A 24,243-nucleotide genomic window follows, 5' to 3' on the forward strand; every position below is an offset into this window, starting at 1 on the left:
TTCCTCATCCCCCCCCCACCACCTCCTCATCCTCATCCTCATCCCCCCCACCCACCACCTCCCATCCTCATCCTCATACCCCCCCCCCACCACCTCCTCATCCCATCCTCTCCTCATCCCCCCCCCCACCTCCTCCTCATCCCCCCCCCACCTCATCCTCATCCTCACCCCCCTCACCACCTCCTCATCACTCCTCATCCCCCCCCCCACCACCTCTCCTCATCCTCATCCTCATCCCCCCCCACCACCTCCTCATTCCCCCCCCCACCACCTCCTCATCCCCCCCCACCACCTCCTCATCCCCCCCACCACCTCCTCATCCCCCCCCCCACCACCTCCTCATCCCCCCCCACCACCTCCTCATCCCCCCCCACCACCTCCTCATCCCCCCCACCACTCCTCATCCCCCCCACCACCTCCTCATCCCCCCCCACCACCTCCTCATCCTCATCCCCCCCCACCACCTCCTCATCCCCCCCCACCACCTCCTCATCCCCCCCCACCACCTCCTCATCCCCCCCCCACCTCCTCATCCCCCCCCACCACCTCCTCATCCCCCCCCACCACCTCCTCATCCCCCCCCCACCACCTCCTCATCCCCCCCCACCACTCCTCATCCCCCCCCCCACCTCCTCATCCCCCCCCACCACCTCCTCATCCCCCCCCCACCACCACCTCATCCCCCACCCCCACCACCTCCTCATCCCCCCCCACCACCTCCTCATCCCCCCCCACCACCTCTCATCCCCCCCCCACCACCTCCTCATCCCCCCCCCACCACCTCCTCATCCCCCCCCACCACCTCCTCATCCCCCCCCCACCACCTCCTCATCCCCCCCCCACCACCTCTCATCCCCCCCCACACCTCCTCCTCATCCCCCCCCCACCACCTCCTCATCCCCCCCCCACCACCTCCTCATCCCCCCCCCACCACCTCCTCATCCCCCCCCCACCACCTCCTCATCCCCCCCCACCACCTCCTCATCCCCCCCCCACCACCTCCTCATCCCCCCCCACCACCTCCTCATCCCCCCCACCACCTCCTCATCCCCCCCACCACCTCCTCACCCCCCACCACCTCCTCATCCCCCCCCCCACCACCTCCTCATCCCCCCCCCACCACCTCCTCATCCCCCCCCCACCACCTCCCATCCCCCCCACACTCATCCCCCCCCCACCACCTCCTCATCCCCCCCCACCACCTCCTCATCCCCCCCCCACCACCTCCTCATCATCCCCCCCCACCACCTCCTCATCCCCCCCCACCACCTCCTCATCCCCCCCCCACCACCTCCTCATCCCCCCCCCACCACCTCCTCATCCCCCCCCCCACCACCTCCTCATCCCCCCCCACACCTCCTCATCCCCCCACCACCTCCTCATCCCCCCCCCACCACCTCCTCTCCCCCCCCACCACCTCTCATCCCCCCCCACCACCTCCTCATCCCCCCCCCACCACCTCCTCATCCCCCCCCACCACCTCCTCATCCCCCCCCCACCACCTCCTCATCCCCGCCCCCACCACCTCCTCATCCCCCCCCCCACCACCTCCTCATCCCCCCCCACCACCTCCTCATCCCCCCCCACCACCTCCTCATCCCCCCCCCACCACCTCCTCATCCCCCCCCACCACCTCTCATCCCCCCTCCCACCCCTCCTCATCCCCCCCACCACCTCCTCATCCCCCCCCCACCACCTCCTCATCCCCCCCCCACCACCTCCTCATCCCCCCCCACCACTCCTCATCCCCCCCTCACCACCTCCTCATCCCCCCCCAGCCACCTCCTCATCCCCCCCACCACCTCCTCATCCCCCCCCCACCACCTCCTCATCCCCCCCCCACCACCTCCTCATCCCCCCCCCACCACCTCCTCATCCCCCCCCACCACCTCCTCACCCCCCCACCACCTCCTCATCCCCCCCCCACCACCTCCTCATCCCCCCCCCACCACCTCCTCATCCCCCCCACCACCTCCTCATCCCCCCCCACCACCATCCTCATCCCCCCCCCACCACCTCCTCATCCCCCCCCCACCACCTCCTCATCCCCCCCCACCACTCTCATCCCCCCCCACCACCTCCTCATCCCCCCCCACCACCTCCTCATCCCCCCCCACCACCTCCTCATCCCCCCCCACCACCTCCTCATCCCCCACCACCTCCTCACCCCCCACCACCTCCTCATCCCCCCCCCACCACCTCTCATCCCCCCCCACCACCTCCTCATCCCCCCCCCACCACCTCCTCATCCCCCCCCACCACCTCCTCATCCCCCCCCCCACCACCTCCTCATCCCCCCCCCACCACCTCCTCATCCCCCCCCCCACACCACCTCCTCATCCCCCCCCACCACCTCCTCATCCCCCCCCCACCACCTCCTCATCCCCCCCCCCACCACCTCCTCATCCCCCCCACCACCACTCTCATCCCCCCCACCACCTCCTCATCCCCCCCCCACCACCTCCTCATCCCCCCCCACACCTCCTCATCCCCCCCCACCACCTCCTCATCCCCCCCCCACCACCTCCTCATCCCCCCCCCACCACCTCCTCATCCCCCCCCCACCACCTCCTCATCCCCCCCCCACCACCACTCCTCATCCCCCCCCACCACCTCCTCATCCCCCCCCCCACACCTCCTCATCCCCCCCCCACCACCTCCTCATCCCCCCCCCCACCACCTCCTCATCCCCCCCCCACCACCTCCTCATCCCCCCCCCCACCACCTCCTCATCCCCCCCCCCACTCCTCCTCATCCCCCCCCCCCACCACCTCCTCATCCCCCCCCACCACCTCCTCATCCCCCCCCACCACCTCCATCCCCCCCACCACCTTCCTCATCCCCCCCCCACCACCTCCTCATCCCCCTCCCCCCACCACCTCCTCATCCCCCCCCCACCACCTCCTCATCCCCCCCCCACCACCTCCTCATCCCCCCCCACCACCTCCTCATCCCCCCCCACCACCTCCTCATCCCCCCCCACCACCTCCTCATCCCCCCCCCACCACCTCCTCATCCCCCCCCCACCACCTCCTCATCCCCCCCCCACCACCTCCTCATCCCCCCCTCCACCAGCCTCCTCATCCCCCCCCCACCACCTCCTCATCCCCCCCCCACCACCTCCTCATCCCCCCCCACACCTCCTCATCCCCCCCCCACCACCTCCTCATCCCCCCCCCACCACCTCCTCATCCCCCCCCACCACCTCCTCATCCCCCCCCCACCACCTCCTCATCCCCCCCCACCACCTCCTCATCCCCCCCCACCACCTCCTCATCCCCCCCCACCACCTCCTCATCCCCCTCCACCACCACCTCCTCATCCCCCCCACCACCTCTCATCCCCCCCCACCACCTCCTCATCCCCCCCCCACCACCTCCTCATCCCCCCCCCACCACCTCCTCATCCCCCCCCACCACCTCCTCCTCATCCCCCCCCACCACCTCCTCATCCCCCCCCCACCACCTCCTCATCCCCCCCCACCACCTCCTCATCCCCCCCCACCACCTCCTCATCCCCCCCCACCACCTCCTCATCCCCCCCCCACACCTCCTCATCCCCCCCCACCACCTCCTCATCCCCCCCCCACCACCTCCTCATCCCCCCCCACCACCTCCTCATCCCCCCCCACCACCTCCTCATCCCCCCCCCACCACCTCCTCATCCCCCCCCCACCACCTCCTCATCCCCCCCCCACCACCTCCTCATCCCCCCCCACCACCTCCTCATCCCCCCCCCACCACCTCCTCATCCCCCCCACCACCTCCTCATCCCCCCCCCACCACCTCCTCATCCCCCCCCCACCACCTCCTCATCCCCCCCCCACCACCTCTCATCCCCCCCCACCACCTCCTCATCCCCCCCCCACCACCTCCTCATCCCCCCCCCACCACCTCCTCATCCCCCCCCCACCACCTCCTCATCCCCCCCCACCACTCATCCCCCCCCCGACCACCTCCTCATCCCCCCCCCACCACCTCCTCATCCCCCCCCCACCACCTCTCCTCCCCCTCACCCCCCCACCACCTCCTCATCCCCCCCCACCACCTCCTCATCCCCCCCCACCACCTCCTCATCCCCCCCCCCCACCACCTCCTCATCCCCCCCCACCACTCTCATCCCCCCCACCACCTCCTCATCCCCCCCACCACCTCCTCATCCCCCCCCACCACCTCCTCATCCCCCCCCCACCACCTCCTCATCCCCCCCCCCACCACCTCCTCATCCCCCCCCCACCACCTCCTCATCCCCCCCCCACACCTCCTCATCCCCCCCCCACCACCTCCTCATCCCCCCCCCACCTCCTCCTCATCCCCCCCCCACCACCTCCTCATCCCCCCCCACCACCTCCTCATCCCCCCCCACCACCTCCTCATCCCCCCCCCACCACCTCCTCATCCCCCCCCCCACCACCTCCTCATCCCCCCCCCACCACCTCCTCATCCCCCCCCACCACCTCCTCATCCCCCCCCCACCACCTCCTCATCCCCCCCCACCACCTCCTCATCCCCCCCCCACCACCTCCTCATCCCCCCCCACCACATCCTCATCCTCATCCCCCCCCCACCACCACCTCCTCATCCTCATCCTCATCCCCCCCCCACCACCTCCTCATCCTCATCCTCATCCCCCCCCCCACCACCTCCTCATCCTCATCCTCATCCTCATCCCCCCCCACCACCTCCTCATCCTCATCCTCATCCCCCCCCCCCACCACCTCCTCATCCTCATCCTCATCCCCCCCCCACCACCTCCTCATCCTCATCCTCATCCCCCCCCCCACCACCTCCTCATCCTCATCCTCATCCCCCCCCCCCACCACCTCCTCATCCTCATCCTCATCCCCCCCCCCACCACCTCCTCATCCTCATCCTCATCCCCCCCCCACCACCTCCTCATCCTCATCCTCATCCCCCCCCCACCACCTCCTCATCCTCATCCTCATCCCCCCCCCACCACCTCCTCATCCTCATCCTCATCCCCCCCCCCACCACCTCCTCATCCTCATCCTCATCCCCCCCCCCACCACCTCCTCATCCTCATCCTCTCCCCCCCCCCACCACCTCCTCATCCTCATCCTCATCCTCCTCCTCATCCCCCCCCCCACCACCACAATTTAAATGGCAACCATTGATGAAAGGTCGCAGACCTGAAACGTTAACTGTGCTTCCCTCTCCACAGACGCTGCCAGACCTGCTGAGTATTTCCAGCACTTTGTTTTATTTCAGATTTCCAGCATCTGCAGTATTTTGTTTTGACCATTTTGAAACGATGCTTTGTGGGAGCCAATGGTACTAAGGCAAGGGCAGCAGTGATATATAGGTGTAGTTTTTAGTATAGAATAGGTTACAGGTTGTGGAGTTTTGAACTAGTTGCCAGTTTTAGAAGGGAACAACCCAGGAAGCCAGCAAAGGCAATATTAGTGTAATTGAATTTAGATGTCATGAAGTGTTTTTGTTCCAGGGAGGGTGTGGCAGTTGAGCATACAGATGATATAATGGCGCAAATGTGGAGCTTGAAGCTCTGCTCAGGATCAAACAGGTCTCATCAAGCTCAGTTTGAGCAATCTACAAAGGACGGGAATGGAGCTGGGAGCTAAGGTGTGGGACTTTTGGCGTGAGATGAAATGGGATAGATTCAATCTTGCCAATGTATCATTTGAAGAAATTTCTTGATCGGTGTCACTGTTGGATATTGTTAATAGAAGAGTCAAAGGTGATGACAGTGTGTCAGCACCCAGTGAAAGCTGATTCCATGCTTACAAACAAATCACTGAGGGACAGCATATGGACCAGGAAAGTAAGCGACTAAGATTTGAATCTTGGGGCACACCTCATGGGCCTGTGGGGCCTGGATGGAAACTATTACATGAGGTATTGGTTTTATAGGGCAGGTAAGCTGAACCAATCTAGGATACAGTTGGGGTATTGCAGTGATTAACTGTGTCGAGTGCTATGGAGATGTCTGACATTTGAGGCAGGATAGCATACTGTGGTAGAGATCATGTAGAATACTGGTGACGTCTGGTCAAAGTCACCAAGGATCTGGGCTGTGCTTATGGCAGAAATTGTATCAAAGGGTTTGAGGAGAGAGTGATAGGAGGGGTCAGTATGGAGCAGGGTGGTGATGACACATTGGAAGACTTGAGAGGAAGTGGATGCTGGAGATGGTGTATTAGTTGATGGACAGAGTTCAGCGTGTTTCATTTAAGGGAGGGGTTGTGGATGCTGGCAGTTTAAGGTACAAAGGGGGAAGAGTCAGTGAATTGGTGCATTTTGGTAGGAAGAATAAGGAGGCCATATACGTCTTGGAAAATAAATGCCTGAATGGAGTAGAGGAGCAAAAAGGTCTAGGGTTTCAGATTCACAAATCATTAAAAGCAGCAATGCAGGTTAACAAGGCCATAAAAAAATGCAAACGAAGCACTGGGTGTCATTTTCCAGAGGAATAGAATTGAAAGGCAGTGAAGTTATGGAAAATAGGTTAGATCACACTTCAAGTACTGTCTCCATATTACAAAGAGGATATAGAACCACTGGAGAAAGTGGAGAAATGATTATCAAGGATGATACCAAAACTGAAAGGCTATAACTATCAGGAAAGACTGAATGGGCTGGGTCTTTCTGTAGAAAAGAGAAGGATGAGGGGTAACCTACTGGATGTCTTTAAAATTAAGAAATGGTTTAATAGGGTAGATGGAGAGAGCCCAAAAATAGAGATTGTAAATATAAGATTGTCACCAAAACATCCAAAATCATTCAGGAGAAACCTCTTTACCCAAAGAATGGAGCTTGCTATCACATGGACTAGTTGAGGTGAAATAGAATAGATAACTTTTAAGGGGAAGCTAGAGAAGTGCATGAGGGAGAAAGGAATAGAAGAATATGCTGATAGACTTGCACTTATATAGTGCCTTTCAAGACTTCCAGATGTCCCAAAATGCTTTACAGCCAATGAAGTACTTTCGAAGTGTAGTCACTATTATAATGTAGAAAATGCAGCAGCTAATTTGTGTACAGTGAATTCCCACAAACAGCAATGTAATAATGACCAGATCATCTGCTTTTAGGTTGAGAATGGGATGAGACTCGCATGGAGCATGAATACTGGCAGCATGGACCATTTGGGCTGAATGACTGTTTGTTTGTTTCTGTGCTATAAATACTATGTAGTAAAAGGACCCAATGTCAATCTAGCTGGTGCTTAAGCTAAATCTGCAGATCTATACCAGGAAAACGGAACTGCAGTTGATACCCTTTTAACATTCTGCAATGGTCCAAAAAGGTGCTCAATCCCTGCTTTGAAGCTTCACAAATCATGCCAGAGAGTCAGTTAGGCATTGTCATTTGACGTGAACTCAGTTCATATATTTACCTATGAAAGGACAATCATTACTGACCCAGGGTTGTTGGAGCGCACATTAGGCAATGGGATTTCTGTTTTTTCAGGATATCTTTCCTCTTTCCTCCCTTCCTTCCTTAAAAACAAGGAGTTAATTTCAGGAGACATCTGTCATAGAGTCAGAGTCATTACGGCACAGAAGGAGGCCATGGCTCTCTGTAGAGCAATCCAATCAGTCTAATTTGCTCGCTTTATCCCTGTAGCCCTGCAAGTTTATTTCTCTCAAGTGCCCGTCCAATTTCCGTTTGAAATTATTCATCGTTTCCACTTGCACCACCCTTGTAGGCAGCAAGTTCCAAGTCATCACCCTTTGCCATATAAGAGTTCTTCCTCACATTCCCCCCTGCATCTCTTGCCCAAAACCTTAAATCTGTATCCCTCAGACCTTGTACCATCAGCTAATGGGAACAGCCTTTCTTTGTTAACTTTATCTAAGCCTGTCATAATCTTGTACACCTCTATCAAATCTCCCCTCAATCTCCTTTGCTCCAAGGAGAACTGCCCCTGCTTGTCCAACCTAACCTTGTAGCTAAAGTCCCTCGTCGCTACACCCTCTCAAGGACTCTCGCATCCTCTAAACCAGAGCTTTATACAGGTGCAGCATAACTACCGTGCTTTTGTACTGAATACCTCTAATTATGAAGCCCAAGATCTCATATGCTTTGCTAACCACTCTCTCAATATGTCCGGTCACCTTCAAATATCTATGCACATGAACCGCAGGTTGCTCTGTCCCTGCACATTCTTTAGAACTGTGCTATTTAGTCTATATTGCCTCTCGCTATCCCTTCTGTGTCCGTACCATCTAATATATCACAAAAATTTAAATAACTACTTTGTTTCTGTTAGTTTATGTAGGATGTTTAATTAAATGGTGAGTACTTCAGATCTTGGGCTGTAATGCTATAGGTATCAATTTGTGATTAACAACCACCAAACAAGAGTTACATAGCTGCCTCTGCATATTTCTTCATTCAGCAATGTCCAAACTCATATTCTCTTTTTTTTTTGTTCATAATGAAATGACAAAAACAGTTGGTTGTATTTCTTTTTCTAACATTTAAAAATAAATTTTAAATAGTTCTTGAATGATCCAACAATTTAAAGTTTTCTTTGCAGTGTTTGCAGTTGGAGAAAAGGATCAGCAGTATTTTTTTTTCATACTTCACTTCGTGATAGGATGATTTCATCATAACATAACTAGCTGTTGTGCAAAACAGAAATATGTTGAATTTACCAGTCATATGACTGGATTGTTTATCCATTGTATTTCTTTGGGCAGCTCTTTCGCACTGTCATGTGAACTTGCTACAGGGTGTAGTCCAGTGCTTTTGTTGTCTGGGTTTCACTATTACATAATTGTTTCAGATTTCTCACTGCTTGTTTTAATTTATCCCCATACAATTGTTTAAGAAATGAAAATCTGCTATTGCAAATGAGGTATGCTTATAAATGTTGCATTTTGGATTTATTAATTTATTGTTAGGAAACTGAAACCAGAAGGAAACAATTTTTTTTAGTATTGTCATTCAATGTGTTACAGTTTGCCATGGCACAGTGTTTTATTTTTAACAGATCTTGTGCCAAGCAAACCTGGGACCTTTTACATTTGGCTCTTGATGAAATTGAGTAGGATTTCAGGCACTTAAAACATTATTTGAGTAACAATAACTTGCATTTATATAGCCTCTTTATAGTAAAACTTCCCAAGGTGCTTCACAGCAGCCTATTCGACAAAAAAATTGACATCGAGCCACATAAGAAAGACTTGCATTCTGTAGCACCTTTCAAGACCTCAGCACATCCCAAAGCCCTTTACAGCCAATGAAGTACTTTTGAACTGTGGTTACTCTTGTAATGTAGGAAACATGGCAACCAATTTGTGCACAGCAAGCTCCCACAAGTAGCTACATGGTAATGACCAGATAATTTTTTTTTAGTGATGTTGATTCAGGGACACCAGGGATAACTCCTCAGCTCTTTTTCAAAATAGTGCTCTGGGATCTTTTATGTTCGCCTGAATGAGCAGTTTAACATCTCATCTGAAAGATGGCACCTTTAGCAGTACTGCACTCCCTTGGTACTGCACAGGAGTGCCAGCCTAAACTTTGTGCTCAAGTCTCTGGAGTGGGACTTGAACCCACTATCTTCTGACTCAAAATCAAGTGTGATACTTACTGAGCCATGATTGACACTATAAGGAGATATTAGGACAAGTGAGCAAAGGTTAGGTCAAAGAATAGGTTTTAAGAAGCATGCTAACAGAGGGTAGAGAAGTGGAGAGGTTTAGGGAAGGAATTCCAGAGTTGAAGGTATAATCACCAATGGTGGAGCGATTAAAATCAGGGCATGAGGTCAGAATTGGAGGAGTGCAGAGATCTCTAAGGGTTGTAGGGCTGGAAGAGATTACAGAGATAGGTAGCGAGACCAGTTGTTGATTTTCATAACTTTTAAGTTGAGTTCTTTGGCCTATACGTTTGGTTGCACATTTCTCTTGACTGCATGCTTATTTTATATAAGCAACAAGATTTTATAACTTGAGCAATTTTTTTTATTGCTCTGAGCTTATGGAAAGAGGTTTGAAACCATGGAAATCTGTAGGAAAGGCTGAAAGTCTCTGGTCTACCAGTGATAAAGCATCAGTTTGTTTTTGGTTCTTGTACTTACTGATTTTTGTATTCATCAACCCTAAAATAGCAAAAATGCATTAAACCTTTTATGTAGTAAAACAAAATACATTTCTGATCATAATTGACCAAAATGCTTTTTTCCCCAACAGGTTCATAGTTGGAATTGTGGTGAAGAAAACACTTAGCTTGGAAAATATTACCTTGGCTGCAGAACAATGCTTTATTGAGTTTGTATGTATTCCTGGAGTGTTGGAGTTCTTGGGGGCTGTCCTTTTACTTGCTTGGAAAATCTGACCCATTGCCATTTACTACAGCTGTGGACTGTCTAAATGATGACCTCACAAAGCCATTCAGGTAAACCATTTTCAATATTTATCTTGTATGTTAAAATTAAAACTGATATAATAACTACTCCAAGATGATGTTATTTGATATGGTGATGAAGCTGTACCAGAAATTTCTAGGTTTGATCTTGAGTCCGATCAGCTGATCTCATGCATGATGGTTTCCCCATCCCACTCACCCCACCCAAAGCCTAGTGTAAGTTTCTTTATCTTGATTAATATCTGGTGATTTCTATTGGAAGTGCATGGATGTTCATTGAGAATAGAATTGGACATGTTTGTGATGCCTGTTTATTGTGAAGCTGGGGCTTAAACATTACCACTTGGGTAAGGTACTTAATAGGGCTGTTGGCACCTGTGGAGGCTTAATCCAACATGAGACCGTGCCTTCAGAGAGGAGGGGAGGAAATTCCTAAAGTAAATTCTGCATTGTCAAATGTTGCTTTCTAAATAATGTCGTTTAAGTGGGGAAAAAATGCTACATTAGACCAGTTTCCATAATATGGTGCCTGTTACTTTAAAAAAAAAAGTATTCATTAGTGTAACTAACAACTAGATTCCATTATGCATATTATGAAGTAGTTGTGGTTACTTGGATTATGCCCGACAATTTAAGTTGTGCCCAATGTTGCTCAGTAAATTTACTATGACCATTGCAATGTCTTATTGGTCCTTATGGCAGATGCTGAGGTTTCTTACCTCCTATGTAACAGTTTGGACTCTAAGATCTCTGACTGTTGAAAGTTCACTGCATAGAGGATTCCCTTGTAGTCTCAAAACTAATTATAGGGTTTTAACCATGTTGAAGAAAGAGAATAAATAACTTGCATTTATATGAGTACTTGGATACCAAAACTTCCATTGCCTATTTTATGCTGACTGTATGCTCTAACTTGATCACTTTTTAATAAGTTTCAACCTTTCTTTTCTGTTGACTGGAAATACTGCATGTAATTTAACAAGTGGTATAGAGTTAAAATAGCAAGTTTTGGGAAAGGCAGTACAGCAAACTTATATCTTGATTCTAAGCGTTTGACTCATCTACATAATCAAGAATGAAAGTGTGCATTGGATGCTGGGGTTGTCTTTGACCTTATGGTTTCTGCAGTGAATGTTCATGTGAAAGCCGGCCTGCTTGCAACATGCCTTGTCCTTACTTCTGCCCTCCATTACCCCCCATTGGGTTTAGTTTTTATTCTGCTGAAAAGATCAAGTGGGCTAGATCTTGCTGGAAAAATAATGATGTATTCATGAGAACGTTATTAATGTGCAAATTGGCTAGCAAGTTGAGGGGATTAAGAGATATTCCGTTGATTTGGATCTGCAGAACTTGCCGGTTGACTTATGCAGCTCCACCTTTTGCTTTGTGCAAAACAGTATCTGACTCTTAACCTCCACATTATTTTTAATAACTTGCTGAGTTTGCATATCAATTGCCCATTAAATTCACCGCAGAATGTTCAGGCTGGAACTTGATACCTTTTTTAATGATGTGATAATTGTTCATCCAATGCCAATTAACCTCTGGTTAAGAAAGGGATCAATTTAAGTTGTACAGTCTCATTCCTGCATGTAATCAATTGTTGGGGATTTTAAAAAATTACAAATTTTTATTTTATTCTTATGTTCCCTTTCTGTCACTCTTCTCTCCTCCTAATGCAATCTTGTCCTCTCTTTCCCTTCCTGTACCTGTTTTGACTTTCACATTTCCTTCTCCATCATTTGTGTTTCTTTCTCAATTCTAAAATCTCATATTGGTTAAGGAGATACAGTTGATCCCACCATTCACTAAGGTCCCAGGGGTCCCGTTACCCTTGCAGTGCAGTTATCATTTCAAACTTCCAGCTAGTTACAGTACAAAAATATTTTGAGCTGAAGGGTGCAATAAAAAGTTGAATAAATGACACGCACCATGAGATGCCCTGCTTCAGCAAGATTTGGCACATTGCCTTCTGTAGGGAGTCATAGAAACTTGGACAAGGACAGAGATATGGGCATAATAAAATGGGCAAAACTGTGGCAAATGGATTTCAATGCAAGCAAATGTGAGGTTATCCACTTTGGATCTAAAAACAATGGAACAGTGAAAAGTTAGAAACAGTAGTGGTCTAAAGAGACTTGGGGTCTAAGTACATAGATCATTAAATGTCATGAATAGGTACAGAAAATAATCAAGCTTCTTGGAATGCTGACCTTTATGACTGGAAGGCAAGGAGGTAGAAATCATGTTTCAGTTATACAAAGCTCTGATTGGACCACACCTGGAGTATTGTGAACAGTTCTGGGCAGCACACCATAGGAGGGATGGATATATTGGCCTTGGAGGGAGTGCAAGCATATGTTTAGCAGAATGATGCCTGGATTTGAAAGGTTAAATTACAAGGAGAGATTACACAAACTAAGAAGGAAGGGTCACTGACCTGAAACGTTAACTCTGCTTCTCTCTGCACAGATGCTGCCAGACCTGCTGAGTATTTCCAGCATTTCTTGTTTTTATTACACAAACTAAGGTTGTATTCCCTGGAATTTAGAAGATTTAAGGGGTGATTTGATCAAAGCTTTCACGATATTAAGGGGAATAGATAGCGTAGATAGAAACTATTTCTGTTGCTTGAGGAGTCTTAAGACTGGGGCATAGTCTAAAAATTAGAGCTAGGCCTTTCAGGTGTTTGGAACTCTTCCACAAGTGGCTGTTGATACCAGATCAATTGTTTTTAAATCTGAGATTGATAGATTTTTGTTATCCAAAGTATTAAGGGATACAGAGCAAAGGTGGGTGTGTGGAGTTAGGTTGTAAATCAGCCCTGATCCCATTGAATGGCAGAACAAGCAGGAGGGAATAAATAGCCTGCTTCTATTCCACCATGCCAAGAGTAGCTTTAGGCAAGTGGCTGGTAGCAGGAAAGAAGTTATGACATAAGACTCGATATTAATAAAACACACACAAACAAGACTGGCCATTATATTTTGAACATTGGAGAAAATCTGCAAGCTAGTGGTTCTGGAACCATAGAAAAATTATGGCACAGATTGAGGCCATTCAGCCTGTTGTGTCTGCACCGGCCGAAACAACCAGCTACCCAATCTAATCCCACCTTCCAGCACCTGGTTCATAGCCTTGCTGGTTACAACACTTCAGGTGCATGTCCAGGTACCTTTTAAAATGAGGTGAGGATTTCTGCCTCCACCACCATTCCTGGCAGCGAATTCCAGACACCTGCCACCCTCTCGGTGAAAAATTTTCCCATGTCCCTTCTAATCCTTCTACCAATCACCTTAAATCTGTGCCCCCTGGTAATTGACCTCTCCGCTAGGGAAACAGGTCCTTCATGTATACTCTATCTAGGTCCCACATAATTTTGTACACCTCTATTAAGTCACCCCTTCTAGAGGTGAAGAATTGAGAAGCTCCAAAAATCTTTAAAATGCAATATCTGATAAATTTAAAACTATTGAGCTTGTGTGCCTGCTCTGACTTTTTTGGCATTATAATCATTCATTCCGTATTGAAAGTTAGTAAAAGTTAGGCCTCTTGTAGCCTAGCTAAGTGCTAATGCTTTCATGAGAGGGGAGGAAATAGGCAGGTGCGTGAAGAAGCATAAATTCCCCTGCGGACAGTAATAAACATTTCAGTGGTAATAGGAGGTTACGTTCCACTGGATATTTGTAGCTGGTTCCAGTAGTTCAACAGAATTTTTGAATGTTAGTATAGTTGTCATGATTTGTCAGTTGGTAATGGTATTTACTTTAAATTCCAGAGCTGCACAGAGGATTATCCTGTAGTCTTTGACTATTGAAAGGGTTATAAGCACTTTGAGAACTTAGATATCATGCTTATGTGGCCTATTTATACGTTAAATGCTCTAACTTGATGATCTTGGCGTAATGTGTAAGTATCATCTTCTGAAGCAAAATGTGCTAATTTAATCCGAAACCTTTCACATGGCACACACAAACCATGTTAAATATGAATGCAGCCGTTGATCATAAGACTGCAGAAGCAGCAACAAATACAGAAAGGCAATTGCCTGAAAATAAATTTATCACATGACAACAGAGGAAGTTGGTGAAGTTGAGGCTGGGCCTTGTGTTCCCAAAGGAGTCTGGGTTTGAATTCTAGTTCCAGAATGACATAACTGCTTTCCTGTTAGCTGGTTTCTTGAAGTGGTATTGGTGGCACTTGTGGTTAAGTCCTTGATTTCCTGTTGGTTTCACTGCATGACTGAAGGGAGCCAGAAGTGGCCACCTGTAAGAGTGGAAGAAGAGGAATGAGAGAAACACACAAAACACAACCATTTTTGTGATGATGCAAACTTTCTTACAAATGAATGATGGCAGCTTAAAGATATTGATAGCTTTAGATAAATGAATGGGTTGCATTGATTTGTAAAGTATATACTGGGCTACATTTTGCTGTAACGTGGAATCTAACCATGCACCTGCTGTTTGTCTGGCGTTGTACCATTTCTGTATAAGCAATAGCGAGTGCTATTGGTCTCACTTTTATTTTGACAGCACAATCTGGCCCAGAATATGTATTGAGCAAAATTCTGGAAAAATGCTGATGCTTTCAAAGTTTACGATAAGGAGAATAGAATCTTTTCAATTTCTGTTGAATTTTTGATCACTCAGGCATTTTTTGTATAATACACGTATCTTCCTGTTGTCACGATTTGTGGTTGTTCTTGTCTGTCAAAATTTACCATTATAAATTGTTATGTCAACATTTCCCAGTCACTAGATGACTCGTGAAGCTTGTATTTTGCATGTAAAGAGCTTGTGCTCATCAATCTGTCATGGGCAATTAATTTACATGTGTTTTGTATTTCTGTTTTGAAGTGGCTATCTGTAAAAGCATACTGATGTTCAGGACCATATTTGTTGAAATTTAAGATACTTCCATATGTTGAACAATGAATTTAAAATGAAGTTTGGATTTTTTATATTTGTTTGTGGGATGTGGGCGTCACTGGCTAGGTCAGCATTTATTGCCCATCCCTAATTGCCCTTGAGAAGGCGGTGGTGAGCTGCCTTCTTAAACCACTGCAGTCCTTGAGGTGTAGGTACAGATCCAAAATATTAAAGGATACAGGGCAAAGGAGGTATGTGAAGTTAGGTTTCAAATCACCCATGATCCCATTGAATGGCGGAAAAAGCTCGAGGGGATAAATAGCCCGCTTCTATTCCTCCATGCCAAGAGTAGCTATAGGCAAGTGGCTGATAGCAGGAAAGAAGTTATGACATAAGACTCATGATATTAAAAAAGTGCAAATAAACAAGACTGGCTATTATATTTTGAACATAGGAGAAAATCTGCAAGCTGGTGTCTGTGGTGGACCTGCGAGGGACCGGGACTGAGCGGAGCTATATAAATTAAAGAGTGGGGCTCGAGGCCCTCACTTACCAGAAGTCCGGGTCAGCGGCAGGCTTTTCTGCCAGTGTTGGCGCGTGCTCTATTTGATAAGTGGGAAAAAACAACCAGTGACATCATGGGAAATCTGTGGGCTGATTGGTTGGTGGGTGGCAGCTGTTGCCTGTGGATAGCTTAGATACAGCAGAGTGGAGGAAAAAAAAGGTTCTTTTTAAATTAAAGCCCTGGGATAGCTACCTGTAATTTATTTCTGATTACTATCTGGAATAGTGCTGTTTGCACAGAGTGAGGCTGTGAGTTGTGTGTGGGGGGATTTCGCTGGCTGCAGCGGGGGGAGGTGCTCTTTGGTTTCTTTTCTACCTTTTCAGCCTCCATGGTGCAGGGATAAAGCTGATTGCAAATAACTGGTAAGTTATTACACTTATTCCACTCAGCCAAATGGAATGTGCCTCCTGTCATATGTGGGAAGTCGTGGACACACGATGTGTCCTTGACAAGCACATCTGCAGGAAGTGTCTCCTGCTGCAGAAGCTTGAGCTTAGAGTTTTGGAGCTTGAGCGGCGGCTGGAGTCACTGTGCCGCATCCGCGAGGTGGAGGACGTCGTGGATAGCACATTTCAGGAGGTTGCCAACCCGGTGCTTAAAGAGAGCACAGTCAGAGAGGGACTTGATAGCTGTCAGACAGACAAGAAGGTCAGGGCAGCTAGTGCAGGAGTCGCTGGAGGGCATCCCACTTTCGAACCGGTATTCAGTTCTGAGTACCAATGGGAAGGAGGGTTCCTCTGAAGAGTGCAGTGAGAGTCATGATCGGAACACCATGGATGGCTCAGCTGTGCAGGGAGGGAGGAAAAATGACAAGAGAGCAATAGTGGTAGGGGATTCTATGGTTCGAGGAACAGATAGGTGTTTTTGTGGTCGCAGACGTGATTCCAGGATGGTATGTTGCCTCCCTGGAGCAAGGATCATGGATATCACTGAGAGGCTACAGAACGTTCTGGACGGCGAGGGTATACAGCCGGAGATCGTGGTCCACATTGGTACCAACGATATAGCAAGTAAGAGGGATAGGGTCCTGCAGGCTGAGTTTAGGGAGTTAGGAAAGAGATTAGCAAGCAGGATTACAAGTGTAGTAATCTCTGGATTACTCCCAAGGCCATGTGCTAGTGAATATAATAATAGGAAAATACGCCAGAAGAATGCGTGGCTGGAGAGATGGTACAGGTGGGAGGGCTTCAGATTTCTGGGGCATTGGGACCGGTTCTGGGGAAGGTGGGACCTTTCGAAGCTGGACGGTCTACACCTGAACAGGACTGGGACAGATATCCTTGCAGAAAGGTTTGCTAGTGCTCTTGGGGATGGTTTAATCTAGATTGACAGGGATGGGAACCTGAGCACAGTCTCAGATAGGACAATTTCAGGGCAGGGAACAGGACACACAAAATTAGCAAAATTAATGAGTGACCTGAAAGGCAGACGAAGCAAAGATTAAAAAGTGTGCAACACAGGAATTTGGCAGTGTTAAATGGTATTTATTTAAATGCAAGGAGTATGCTAAATAAAGCCAATGAGTTGAGGGCACAGATAGACACATGGCAACACAATATCATTGCTATAATGGAAACTTGGCTTAAAGAGGGGCAAGAAAGGCAGCTGGATATAGAGTTTTCAGGCATGATAGAGAGGGAGATAAAAAAGGAGAGGATGTAGCATTACTAGTTAAGGAATCAATAACAGCTTTGAGGAGGGATGATATGCTAAATGAATCACCAAACGAGGCCATATGGGTGGAGCTCAAAAATAAAAAGAGGGCAGCTACTATACTGGGCGTGTGCTATGGACCCCCACATAGTGAGAGGGAGATTGAAGAACAAATATGTCGGTAGATATTGGAGTGCAAAAACTTTAGGGCAGTAATAGTTGGGGATTTCAACTACCCCAATATCAACTGGGATACAAACAGTGTGAAGGGCACAGAGGGGACAAAATTCTTGAACTGCATTAGAGAACTTTTTTAGCCAGCACGTAACGAGCCCAACGAGAGGATGCAGAATTCGAGATTTAGTCTTCGGTAATGGAGCTGGGCAAGTGGATGAAGATGAAGTAAGTGGGTGACCATTTTGGAGATGGTGGCCATAATACCGTTTGTTTTAGCATAATCATGGAAAAGGACAAAGATAAAGCTGAAGCAAAGGTTCTGAATTGGGGGAAGGCAAATTTTACGAAACTGTGAGAGGTGGCCTGGCTAAAGTGAACTGGATACAGCTACTTTAAGGTAAATCAGTGGCAAACTAGTGGGAGGCATTCAAGAGTGAGATACTACAGGCACAGTGTAGGCATGTCCCCACAAAGATTAGGGGTGGTACTGCCAAATCTAGAGCCCCCTGGTTATCTAGAAGCTTACAGGGTAAGTTAAAGCAAAAAATAAGTTTATGACTATCACAACTATCTCAATACTTCAGAAAGCCTAGAGGAGTATAGAAAGTGCAGGGGTGAAGCAAAAAAGGAAATTAGAAAAGCAGAGAGTAAATGAAAAATTATTGGCCGGTAAAATCAAGGAAAACCCGAAGATGTTTAATCAGTACATTAAGAGCAAGAGGATAACTAAGGAAAGGGTAGGGCCTATCAGAAATGTACAAGGGAACTTGTGTGTGGATGCAGAAGATGTGGGCAGGGTTCTTAATGGGTACTTTATCTCTGTCTTCACAAAGGAGAGGGATGATGCAGACGTTGTAATTAAAGAGGAGTGTGAAGTACGATAAACATAATAGAGGAAGTGCTTGAGGGTCTGAGATCCCTGAAAGTAGATAAATTGCCAGGACCGGATAGATTGCATCCCAGGTTGTTAAGGGAAGCCAGGGAGGAAATAGTCGATGTGCTGAGTATCCTCTTCAAATCCTCACTAGATACAGGCGAGGTACCAGATGATTGGAGGTCTGCGAATGTTGTACCATTGTTGAAAAAGGGTGTGAGGATTAAGCCAGGTAATTATAGGCCAGTCAGTCTGACCTCGGTGGTGGGTAAATTATTAGAATCTATTCTGAGGGACAGGATAAACTGTCACTTAGAAAGGCATGGATTAATCAGCATAGTCAGCATGGATTTGTTAGGGGAAGGTCATGTCTTGCTAATTTGATTGAGTTTTTTAGGAAAGGGACCAGGAGGATTGATGAGGGTAGTGCACTGGATGTGGTTTACCTGGATTTTAGTAAGGCATTTGACAAGGTCCCGCATGGCACACAGGTCAGTAAAATGAAAGAGACCATGGGATACAGGGGAAGGTGGCAGGTTGGATCCAGAATTGGCTCAGTGACAGGAAACAATGGGTAGTAGTCGACGGATGTTTTTGTGAATGGAAAGCTGTTTCCAGTGGTGGTCCGCAGGGCTTAGTGTTGGGTCCCTTGCTGTTTGTGGTATATATTAATGATTTGGACTTAAATGTGGGTGGCATGATTGGGAAATTTGCTGATGACACAAAAATTGGCCACGTAGTTAAGAGTGAAGAGGAAAGCCGTGGACTCCAGAATGATATCAATGTTTTGGTTGAGTGGGTGGAAAAGTGGCAAATGGAATTCAATCCAGAGCAGTGTGAGGTATTGCATTTGGGGAGGACAAATAAAGCAAGGGAATATACAATAAATGGGAGGATACTGAGAGGGGTAGAAGAAGTGAGAGACCTTGGAGTGCATGTCCGCAGGTCCCTGAAGGTGGCAGGACTGGTGGATAGAGTGGTGAAGAAGGCATATGGATTGCTTTCCTTTATTGGCCGAGGTATAGAGTACGAAAGCAGGAATGTGATGCTGGAACTGTATAGAGCGTTGGTTAGGTTACACCTGGAGTATTGCATGCAGTTCTGGTCACCATATTACAGAAAGGACATAATTGTTCTGGACAGAATAGAGAGGTGATTTACAAGAATGTTGCCAGGGCTTGAAGGCTGCAGCTATGAGGAAAGATTGGATAGGCTATGGTTGTTTTCCCTGGAACTAAGGATGCTGAAGGGTTGATTGAGGTATACAAGATTATGAGGCACCTAGATAGAGTGGACAGGAAGGACCTGTTTCCCCTGGCGCGGAGGTCAGTTACTAGGGGGCACAGATTTAAGATGATTGGTAGAAGGATTAGAGGGGACATGGGAAATTTTTTCACCCAAAAGGTGGTGGATGTCTGGAATTCACTGCCAGGAATGGTGGTGAAGGCAGGACCCTCAATTCTTTTAAAAGGTACTTGGACATAGAGGCCTGCTTTAGGTCGGGAAAAAGAACCCGACTGAACCCGACCGAACCACAGCGGGCCCCGAGCTCGACCCGATCCGAACCTGCCACTAGTTGGCCCGACCTGAGCCCAACCCGACCATCCCTTTACTTACGTTCCTGACATCGAACCTGCAAGAAGCTGCAGCGCATGCATGAGACGTCATAGTGACGTCACTTGCTCACTGTGCAGACTCAGTTTCATCCCGGACTCCCAGCTCAGGTAAGTATTAAAAAAATGTTTTAAACTTACCAGTAGAGCACTTACCGTGTGTGTCCGACCCGACCTGAACCCAACACGTGTCGTCGGGTTCGGGTCGGGTAGCAGGCCTCTACTTGGACATGTACCTGAGGTCCTGTAACCTGCAGGGCTATGGGCCAGGTGCTGGAAGGTGGGATTAGTTTGGGCCGATAGTTTATTCGGTTGGCGCAGCTGCGATGGGCTGAATGGCCTCCTTCTATGCTGTATTTTTTCTATGGTTCTAGGCTGAAGAATTGAGAAACTCCAAAAATCTTTAAAATGCAATATCTGATAAATTTAAAACTCTTGAGCTTGCGTGCCTGCTCTGACTTTTTTGGCATTATATTCATTCATTCAGCATTGAAAGTAAGTAAATGTGGCAAACAAATAATGGCCTCTTGTAGCCTAGCTAAGTGCTAATGCTTTCATGAGAGAGGAGGAAATAGGGAGGTGGGTGAAGAAGCATAAATTCCCCTGCGGACTGTAATAAACATTTCAGTGGTGGTAGGAGGTTCCATTCTACTGGATGTTTGTAGCTGATTCCAGTAGTTGTAGATTTCACAAAAGATTACTGTGTATTTGTTACCTCTCGAGCTGTGTGCTTTAAGAATTTTTGAGCGCATAGTATAAATTCAGATAATTCCAACATTTATTGCAAAACAAATTCTTGTTTATTTTTTCAGTGTAGATTTAATGCACATTTTGCCATTTTCAGAACTATGCATGGGTGTTGCTAGTTGGTAACGTTGAGTCAAGTAGTCTATTTTGCCCTTCATTTGACTGTTTCGGCAGTGGATGTAATTGTAAAGCGTTACAAGAGTAGACATTGAGGCTAACAGTTATAAACTGAGGGGTTAAGGGTGAAGCAATCAAAAGGTAAGACATGGCACTGGTTGGTTGGATTTGTAAGAGATGTGAAGAAATTGTTGTGTTGGAACTGCCCCATTGAATACATGTGTTGGAGGTACTTCTGAGCTGTAATTCACATATTGAACATTGGCACTTGAGAGACACAATGGATTCTTTTAGTAAATTCATGAAAAATTATAGATGTGTATTTCGCTGAGCTTCACTCCACCCCATTTTTCTAAAGTATACCATGGGGATTTAACTAATGGGATTTGTCACTTACGATTTATAGTTAGAATTGTGAATGGTGCTAAAACTCTTCAGAAATTGAGCATTGTGGATATTAATTCTAATTTGTGGTGTATTGTTTGAAATCGTTCAGTACAATGATGTGAAATACTTGAGGACTTATAGAAGTGTTTGTGTTGAAGCAGTACTATAGTGGTCCAGCTGCTTGGTTCTTGCCATGAAGTTAGGGCTTTTCTTGTTTTTATTTTCTCTTCTCATTCCCAGCTTTCACTAGAGAGATTTTGTGATTTCTGTTGGAGACATACAAGGCCTTCTGAGGGTGTGTTAATTTATTTTTGTTTTCTCCTTCCAGTTGGAGGCGAAGCATCTCCACAGCACTTATTCTACCTAGCTTGGGAATGCTTCATGTGGCTTTTTTCATGTTGGCCAAAATAGATGGGGTTTGAAATATTTCTATTTTTCATTTGACCATAGTATATTGCTATTTTCATAGGTTGAGAGGGCAGTGAGAGATTCAGTTGTAAACATCAAAAAGAGTCTGGTGGGAAGGAAGCTGTTTTCAGTAAGTGATGAAGCAGTTCATGGCCTATAAATTTAACTGTCACTGCCAGTTTTGCAGGCACTAGCAAGTCAATGAAGCGCTCAATATAGTGGGCGGGAACTGCATACCTGAAGTACACTGCCTGCCATATTGGGAAAGGAAAAAAAAATAGACGTTCAGGGCCCCTGCCTGAAATCTGCATTGGATCCCTTATTCACATATGCAAAGGGCCTGAAGCCTGTTTAAGGACCCCTATACATGATTGATTTGCTCAGAAAAACCAAACCTTGGGACTGCCCATTACCAAAAAGAAAAGTTGTTAAAATTTACTTACCTGAATGTAGAGCTAGGGAAAGCAAGAATGCTCCCGCTGTCACCACATTTAAATACCATGGGCTGCCACTCCTCCCCCTCTCCCCACCAATTACTTCCTATCTCCTAACCACCGTCTATACTCACCTGAGGGCCTCCGATCTTGTTTTCTCTTCACCAGCTGGCTGCTTGTACCACACTAGCTCCATTTGAAATGAGGCCTGAGGCCCGATATCTGGGGTGCCTTGAGCTTCACTATTCAGACATGGGGAATGTGCTGTGCATCCCTCCACGTGCCATTGAAATAGGCTTGCCCGAATTTCTACCTCAAGTTTAACGGACAATTTTTTTTTTTAACCAAGCAGAATTTTGGGTAAAAATGTAAAGCTTCTGACTAACAAAATTGATTGTGGACTAATTAATATAAACACACGAACTAGGAACAGAAGTAGGCCATTCGGCCTCTCTAGCCTGCTTTGCCATTCAGTAAGATCATGGCTGGTCTGTTTGTGTCTCGAATTCCACACTCCCATCTACCCCTGATAACCTTAATTTCTGGTTAGGCAAGGGAATCAATCTATCCCCGCCTTGAAATTATTCAATGAGCCTGCCTCCACCACTTTCTGAGGCAGTGTGTTCCAAAGTTGCACAACCCTCAGAGAAAAGATTTCTCCTCATTTCTGTCCGAAAAGGACGATCATTAATTTGAAAACAGTGCCCCCTAGTTCTGGACTCCCCCACAAGAGGAAACATCCTTTCCACATCCACTTTGTCAAGGTCGTTCAGGATCTTGTATACTTCAGTCAAGTCTCCCCTCACTTTTCTAAGTTCCAGTGAAAACAAGCCCAGTCTGTCCAACCTTTCCTCATAAGACAACCAGCTCATTCCAGTTATCACTCTAATAAATGGGTGTAGCAGTGGTTAGCACCGCAGCCTCACAGCTCCAGCGACCCGGGTTCAATTCTGGGTACTGCCTGTGTGGAGTTTGCAAGTTCTCCCTGTGACCGCGTGGGTTTTCGCCAGGTGCTCTGGTTTCCTCCCACAGCCAAAGACTTGCAGGTTGATAGGTAAATTGGCCATTATAAATTGCCCCTAGTATAGGTAGGTGTTAGTCGAATATAGGGACAGGTGGGGATGTGGTAGGAATATGGGATTAGTGTAGGATTAGTATAAATGGGTGGTTGATGGGCGGCACAAACTCAGTGGGCCGAAGGGCCTGTTTCAGTGCTGTATCTCTAAATAAAAATAAATAAAAACCTCCTCTGAACCGCCTCCAACGGATTCACATCCTTCCTTAAATAAGGAGACCAAAACTGCACGCAGTATTCGAGATGTCGTCTCACGAATGCCCTGTATAACTGAAGCATAACATCCTTTTATTTTCAATTCTTTTATTAAAGGTAGCATTCCATTAGCCTTCTTTATTACTTGCAGCACCTGTATACTATCTTTTTGTAACTCATACACTCGAACATCTCGATCCCTCTGCACCTCGGAGTTCTGTAGTCGTTCTCTGTTTAAGTAATACTCTGCTTTTTTATTCTTCCTGCCAAAGTGAACAACTTCACATTTTATCACAAACTCCATCTGCCAGATTTTTGCCCACTCACTCAGCCTATCTATATATTAACTTCCTTTTTATATTAAACTTGAGCATTTAAATATTCTGTACTTTGTTAGATATGAAATTTAGTATGACTAGAGCCACAACTGTTTTATTTGGGGGCAAAACATAGTGATTGATATTGCTGGCAGGATGTCTAACTGGGCCTTAATTAATTGTCACCGCTTTATTATGTTTGTGCCCTGCACTGCCATTAGGTGGCATCTGAAGATGATTAGCTTATGAAAAGGATTTTCAGTTATACTTGTACTGTAAAAATATAGCTATTATCTTGAACCAAACACACTTTTTCATCATAATTATTAGGTTTCAAATCTATAAACCTTTCATAAACTCATGAAGTGCGGATAGTTTATAGAATGGAGATAATCCTCTTTTGAAACGGTCCTGACTGATAATGGAACCAAGCAGCAAAAGTACACAATTAGCAC

At 47.5% G+C, this 24,243-nt stretch overlaps 1 protein-coding gene across 9 annotated transcripts in view; it reads left to right on the plus strand.

The window, feature by feature from the left end:
- Positions 1 to 24,243, plus strand: part of hdac4 (histone deacetylase 4) — a 595,905-nt gene that overhangs the window by 25,613 nt on the left and 546,049 nt on the right. For all 9 annotated transcript variants that reach the window (XM_068035894.1, XM_068035896.1, XM_068035900.1 and 6 more), the window contains exon 2: positions 10,181 to 10,385. Coding sequence is in view for 5 of the 9 variants with exons in the window: in XM_068035889.1 (XP_067891990.1) it covers positions 10,361 to 10,385 (25 nt within the window). In the remaining 4 variants the exon portion in view is untranslated. The remainder of the gene's footprint in view (positions 1 to 10,180; positions 10,386 to 24,243) is intronic.

Source organism: Heterodontus francisci, chromosome 7 (assembly GCF_036365525.1).
Source record: "Heterodontus francisci isolate sHetFra1 chromosome 7, sHetFra1.hap1, whole genome shotgun sequence".
In the NCBI taxonomy this organism is placed as follows: Eukaryota; Metazoa; Chordata; class Chondrichthyes; order Heterodontiformes; family Heterodontidae; genus Heterodontus; species Heterodontus francisci.